Here is a 6,530-nt window from a genome sequence, read left to right as displayed (position 1 = left end):
AAAAAAAAAAAACACTCTGCTAGTGAAAAAACCAATGAAGAAATTATAACAGCCGCAGGTTAAACATTTTTGCCCACATCGAAACAGAAACAACTTATTGTGATTTACAAGCTCTGTGAATTCGTTTTGTGTGTATATTTACAGACACAACTCAATGAGATGAATCATCATCCTACATATATTTGGTACTCTTGGGGGCAAAAGTTACAAAGCTTGTAGATTACAAAAGCTACAAAGCTCCTACATACAGCCACTCTAACACAAACAACAAAATTCAGGACCAATGTCTAATTGCCGCATCAAACCCAAAAACCATCATTAAACTTGAGATTGACATACTATGAGATAAAGATAAGGGGCCTAAGTAGACTGAAGGAAATTTACTAAGCAAGATCATTCCACTGAAGATATCCTCCGTGACCGCCTTCATCTGTAAACTCGTAGACAGCACCCGACGCTGCCAACAAAACCACCAGTATTAGACTTAGTTTACGTTTACTTTTGAACAATGAAAGATGCAAGATGGAGCTACAAGTAAGGCATCCTCTAAACAGGGAATTATGTAAGATGAATAAAACAGAGGCTATTACCTCTGTAGCCACCTTGAACAGGATCATCAGCCAGAAGAAGTGGAGTGTCTAAGTCGATGAATCTGTAAATTACATCTTCACTGGTTAGATTTATGATGGTGATGATTACATTAGAAAGAAATGTGGTGTTTACATGTTAAATATACCTGAAACTCCCAATGCCTGCAGCAAGGTGACCAGAGAATCCCATGGCTAGTCTGGTCTCAACCATTCCCCCAATCATAAGCTCAATTCCAGATGATCTAGCCAATTCAATTACCTCGAGGGCCTCGAGGATTCCGGTTTTGGCGAGTTTGATGTTAACAACATGTACGATACCACCTTCTATGATTTTCTTGAGATCAGTCAAGTCTCTGCAACTCTCATCTGCTGCAACATAGACTCCGAATCTGTCCTTTGCAGCTCGAGTCACGTGACTGAGACCTTCCCAATTGTCTCTGTGGACAGGTTGCTCAAAGAGAACTGGTGTAACCTTCATTTCTGGGGGAAAAAGTCACAACACTTTAGGTTTTGTCCGAGAGAGGTCCGCTAACAATATTCTTTAAAAAAAAGTCTAGCGTTCAAGACCTAAAAGAGAAGATCCACAAATGATTCATAAACTTTTTTACCATGAAGCTTCTCGAGAACTTCAACAGCTTCCTCTGTTTGATAACCCTCATTGGCATCCAAAATGAAGGAACAAGTAGGGTGGACTGCACGTATAGCCTGGAGAACTTCTATGTCAGCCTTAAGATTCTTCCCCACCTTGAGCTTCAAGGTTTCAAAACCTTGTTTCCTATACTTAAGAGCCAAAATTGAAGCTTCCGCAGGAGTAACTATCGGAATCTGAGAATAGACCAACACAAACATCATTTAGACCCACCACATCTATGAAAACACACACAAACCTTCATACTCAAATAGTTTTCAAGCAATATTAACATTCTACAAAAAATTCAAAATTCCATCTTCAAAACTTTACGAATCACACAGAAATAAAAAAAAAGGAATTTGTACCAGCAAGAGCTAAGAGGTAAGAACCGAACTGTTATGTCGGTGGTAATAGTACTTGAAGCTCCACCAAATAGTTTCCACAACGGCACTCCTACACTCTTAGCTGCTGCATCAATCATAGCCATCTCCACCCCACCTCTTACCTAAAACCCATTTCAGAAACTTTTCTTATTTTTTTCTTCCTTGTGATCAAGATCAAAGCCAAATGTAGTAAACCCAAAATTCCTAAACTTGAACTTGAAAAATTCAATCTTTTTTTAGGAATGCTTAAATCACAATTACACAGATGTATGAGCGAGCTTACAGAAGCAAATCGATGACCAGGGAGTAATCTCCCGATCTCATGAAGAACACCACCAAGTGTCATCTCCGGTAACTCCCTCAGAAACTCACAAGCTTCCCGCGCTTTTACCATCGCCGTTATCTGATCCTCCGCCGTAACCGACGGCAAAATCGGAGCTTCTCCCCAGCCGACGCACCCGTCTCCAAGCTCGACCCGAATCGCAACATTACTGACTGAATCAAGCCGTGAGGAAGCGATAGTGAAAGGTGAGATCAGAGGAACGTTCAGCTCTCGGTTCTCTGCTTTACGCACCCTTACCGTGAAATTCTCCGTCAGGGTTTTGAATCCATACGCCGCCGACATAACAGGGATCGTAGATCTCGGCGAATTTTGGAATTTGAGGTTCGAACTTGAATTGACGAGTGAAGAAGAAGACGATACTATCGAAAACATTTTGCTTTTTTTTNTTTTTTTTTTTTTTTTTTTTTTTGGCATTTATAACTAATTTAGGGTTTAAATAGTCTCACTTTTGAATTTCTTATACTTTAATTATCAAAATAATTTTATTACTTATCAAATGTTATTTTTATATTTCATTTCTTTTTGTAAGTGTTTTTTTTTTTAAATAAAAATCAGAAAATTTTACACACCAAATTTAAAATAACATGGGGGAAAAAGAAGAAGAATATAAACATGAGGGGTTTGAATTGTTTAATTAGAGACATGAGGATGAAGAAATAAAAATGGGACAAGGAAGAAGGGCAAAACCATTCCCATTCTTTGCTTCTTGAGTATGTGTTTGTTATTACCTTTGTTACCAAGTCTAGAACCTCTCTTTTCTTCTTATATTTGTTGCAATTTCACATTTACTCCCAAGTGCAAGACATAACAATTTTACATAATCCATCTTTAATTATTGCATTCGCTCTTTCTTACCGCATTCATCTTTTTCTTAGCAAAATTCCATCCAATCATGCCGATATATTCAGGATCTTCGGATTCTGAAGACGAAAGAACGTACCATAAAACAACCAAGCTCTTCAGCCGTCAACGATCAGTTCACTCTATATTTGGTGGTGGTCAAGGTATTTATCTATCTCTATCCCTTCGATCTTATGTGAAAATTATTATACAGTTGGTATTTGTGATAAACAGTTGCAGATGTTATGTTATGGAGAGAGCCGAAAATAGCTGCAACATTGGTGATAGGAGTGAGCCTCTTATGGTTCTTAATGGAAGTAGTTGAATACAATTTCATAACCTTAGTTTGTCATGCTTCCATGACCTCTATGCTTCTTTTCTTCATCTGGTCCACTGTTTCTGATTTTCTCAACTGGTATGTTTATGATATCTTTGAATTTCCGAATTCTCGATTTAATCTTTTTGAGATTTCCTAATCAAATAATACAATGCAGGGAAAGGCCAATAATACCGGAAGTGATACTAGACGAATCTTCTTTCAGACATTTAGCAACAAGCTTCCATATTAGATTCAACCAAATCCTCTCTAAGCTTCTTGACATTGCTTGTGGAAGAGATCCTCCACTCTTTTTTCTCGTAAGCTATTCCTTGAATCATTTACATGTATACGTTTGGATTAATTATTAGTATTAATTATATTTCCTCTAAATTGGTTTACAATATCTTCAGACAACGATCTCACTTTATATCTTATCCATCATCGGGACATATTTCAACTTTGTGAATCTTCTGTTCGTAGGTAAAGAATTAAGTTATCCTCAACTTTATTCTACTGTAGATTTAGTTTCTAATTAACTAACGAAGAATATATATATAATTATTGATGGTACGTCGTTTTGTTCAGGGTTCGTAAGCATGCAGACGATGCCGGTTATGTATGAGATGTACGAGGATGACGTTGATAGAGTGGCGGGTAAGTTGATGAGGAAGCTGAGGAAGCTTTACAGGAAAGTCGACTCGAATGTTCTTAGCAAAATCCCAAGAGGAACTGTCAAAAACAAGAAACTTACTTAAATCTTCTTCATTATAATTGTTTATCATTACTGTATTTACTATATAATTTCAACCCAAACTAATATAAGTACATATCTTTGACTGGTTTTGCTTTTAACGTACTGAGAAAAAGAAGTTAAGATCTGATCAATGATCATCAAATGATATGATGTGAACCACTTTTGAATCATTATATAGTGTTCAACCATGCATAAATGTTATGTAAAATTCTGTAAACTTAAGTAATTATGATTACAATAGACTTTTTTACTTAATATAGAAAAAAAATCAAACTAAAATCCAAATTAACTAGTTTTTGTTTGTAATCCACATTCGACAAAAAAAAAAGTCGGCTAACGATTGAAGATGGACGAATCTCTATTTCGATTGGACCATACATTCTTATTGCATGTGATATATTAAACACGACAAAAATAGTGACTTACATCTCAACTCTCAACCACTTAATTTAGAAAGTTTTTTACATTATCAACTGCTTTGGCTTATCTTATATACAAAGACTAAACTATAAGCTCCTCATCATCTTTCCAAAAACAGAGGAAGAGAAAAGAAAATGGCTATCGATATCTTTCTGTGTGTTTCAGTTTTTCTTGCTTTTGTTGTGTCACTAATCTTTTTCATGAGAAAGATTAGAGAAAACCCAAAATTGAATCTTCCTCCGGGTCCTCCAGGTCTTCCCATCATCGGAAACTTACACCAGTTCGCAGGATTGCCTCACCGATGCTTTCATCATCTATCCATTAAATACGGACCTGTGATGTTTCTTCGCCTAGGGCTTGTTCCAACGGTTGTGATATCCTCGAGTGAAGCAGCTGAAGAAGTTCTCAAAACTCATGACCTTGGATGTTGCAACCGACCAAGAACGGTCACCACGGATTTACTCTCCTACTGTTCTAAGGACATCAGCTTTGCGCAGTACGGCGAGTACTGGCGAGAGATGCGAAAGCTCGCTGTTATCGAGCTTTTCAGCCTTAAAAAGGTTCAATCATTTAGGAATATCAGAGAGGAAGAAGTGGACTTCATGGTGAAGAAACTGTGCCAATCAGCTTCGAAGCAATCTCCTGTGGATCTAAGCAAAACGTTTTTCTCTCTAACAGCAAGCATCATTTGTAGAGTAGCCTTAGGACAGAACTTCAACGAGAGTGATTTTGTAATCGATCAAGAGAGAATAGAGGAACTTGTGAGTGACGCCTTGTTTGTTCTAGGTAGTTTCACTTGCTCTGATTTGTTACCCGGTAGAATTGGGAGATTCTTAGATTGGTTGTTTGGAGGAAACAAGAAGATAAACAAAGTGTTTGAAGAGCTTGATGGTTTTTACCAACATGTGATTGATGATCACTTAGCAGGAAGTAAAAAAACAGTGGATTCTACTGCGGATATTGTTGCTCTCTTGTTGGATATGATGGATAAACAAGGAAATAATGATTATTTCAAGTTCAACATTGATAATATCAAGGCAGTCCTCATGGTAAGAGCTCAAATCTCGCTTCATATATTCTTTTCTCTTTTTTCGAATAAAGGGAAAGAAAAAAATCTAGGCTCTATGGGCTCCGGCCTCAGAGCTCAAATCTTGCTTCATCTTTCATTCTTTCTTTCTTTTTTTGAAAAAAGGGGGAAAAAAAAACTAGTCTTCATATGTGATTTTTGGGTGATAAAGTTTTTATTTTAAACGTCAACTAGTTGGGCTAAACAACTTGGTTCAATGGTTCTCCATAGTTAATTACTCTACGGTTGATTTTACTTACTGTGTTATAGTAGGTATTGTTTTCCAAACAAACCTTTAACTATATATGTATAAGGTCCAATTAACTTATTTTAAAATTTTGCTAACCGTAAACACATATGGCAAACGAAAACAGTTGGAAAATCATGTTTACATTTAGCGTATACGTTTTATAAGATATTTCTTTTTCAAAACGTAGTTTTTGTCATGCAAACACAAAAGTTAAAACAATGAAGAGACTCTTTGGTTTCATTTCTATTATTCTATTACTAATTATGTCTTGACGATCAGGATGTATTTCTGGCGGGGGTAGATACAGGCGCAATAACCATGATTTGGGCAATGACAGAGCTTGCTAGAAACCCTAGAGTGATGAAAAAAGCACAAGAAGAGATCCGAAACACCCTCGGGCTCGAAAGGGATAGAATCACTGAAGACGACATTGACAAAGTTGATTATTTGAAGCTCATAATCAAGGAAACATTTAGATTGCACCCAGCACTTCCTCTTTTGCTCCCAAGAGAAACAATGTCTCACGTCAAGATCCAAGGCTATGATATTCCTCCAAAAACGCAAATCCAACTCAACGTATGGACGATCGGACGTGACCCCGAGCGCTGGACCGATCCTGAAGATTTTATTCCTGAGAGGTTTACCAATTCTTGCGTAGATTTCAGGGGACAACACTTTGAGCTCGTACCGTTTGGTTCTGGTAGAAGGATTTGTCCTGGGATGCCATTGGCGATTGCTTCCGTGGAACTAGTGCTGTTGAATTTTCTTTACTTCTTTGATTGGAGATTGCCTGAAGGAATGATAAGTGAAGAAGACATTGATATGGGAGAAGCTGGTAATCTCACCATTGTCAAGAAATTACCTCTACTACTTGTGCCTGTTCAACACCATTGATGAGACAAAAGCTTGATGCATTGTTCCACTCGTTAGTATC

At 37.2% G+C, this 6,530-nt stretch overlaps 3 protein-coding genes across 4 annotated transcripts; 2 read left to right on the top strand and 1 right to left on the bottom strand.

Moving 5' to 3' along the window:
* On the bottom strand, positions 58-2,335 carry LOC104783229 (L-Ala-D/L-amino acid epimerase-like). Its single transcript, XM_010508361.2, has 6 exons — positions 1,888-2,335; positions 1,616-1,726; positions 1,199-1,415; positions 737-1,070; positions 591-652; positions 58-457 (listed from the first exon to the last, which is right to left on the bottom strand). The coding sequence occupies exons 1-6, from the start codon at positions 2,317-2,319 to the stop codon at positions 384-386; spliced, it is 1,230 nt and encodes a 409-aa protein (XP_010506663.1). The 5' UTR covers positions 2,320-2,335; the 3' UTR covers positions 58-383.
* On the top strand, positions 2,744-3,948 carry LOC104783214 (reticulon-like protein B9). 2 transcript variants are annotated; one of them, XM_010508352.1, is made up of 5 exons: positions 2,744-2,951; positions 3,028-3,202; positions 3,282-3,423; positions 3,517-3,586; positions 3,692-3,948. In XM_010508352.1, the coding sequence occupies exons 1-5, from the start codon at positions 2,840-2,842 to the stop codon at positions 3,859-3,861; spliced, it is 669 nt and encodes a 222-aa protein (XP_010506654.1). In that variant the 5' UTR covers positions 2,744-2,839; the 3' UTR covers positions 3,862-3,948. The 2 variants fall into 2 exon arrangements, with proteins under 2 accessions (XP_010506654.1, XP_010506647.1); XM_010508345.1 differs by having other exon boundaries at positions 3,022-3,202.
* Positions 4,357-6,523, top strand: LOC104783194 (cytochrome P450 71B2-like). The gene is made up of 2 exons (XM_010508318.2): positions 4,357-5,329; positions 5,876-6,523. The coding sequence occupies exons 1-2, from the start codon at positions 4,415-4,417 to the stop codon at positions 6,488-6,490; spliced, it is 1,530 nt and encodes a 509-aa protein (XP_010506620.1). The 5' UTR covers positions 4,357-4,414; the 3' UTR covers positions 6,491-6,523.

The sequence above is a fragment of the Camelina sativa genome, chromosome 1 (assembly GCF_000633955.1).
Source record: "Camelina sativa cultivar DH55 chromosome 1, Cs, whole genome shotgun sequence".
NCBI classification, from domain to species: domain Eukaryota; kingdom Viridiplantae; phylum Streptophyta; class Magnoliopsida; order Brassicales; family Brassicaceae; genus Camelina; species Camelina sativa.
This window is presented reverse-complemented; position numbering and strand designations above follow the sequence as displayed.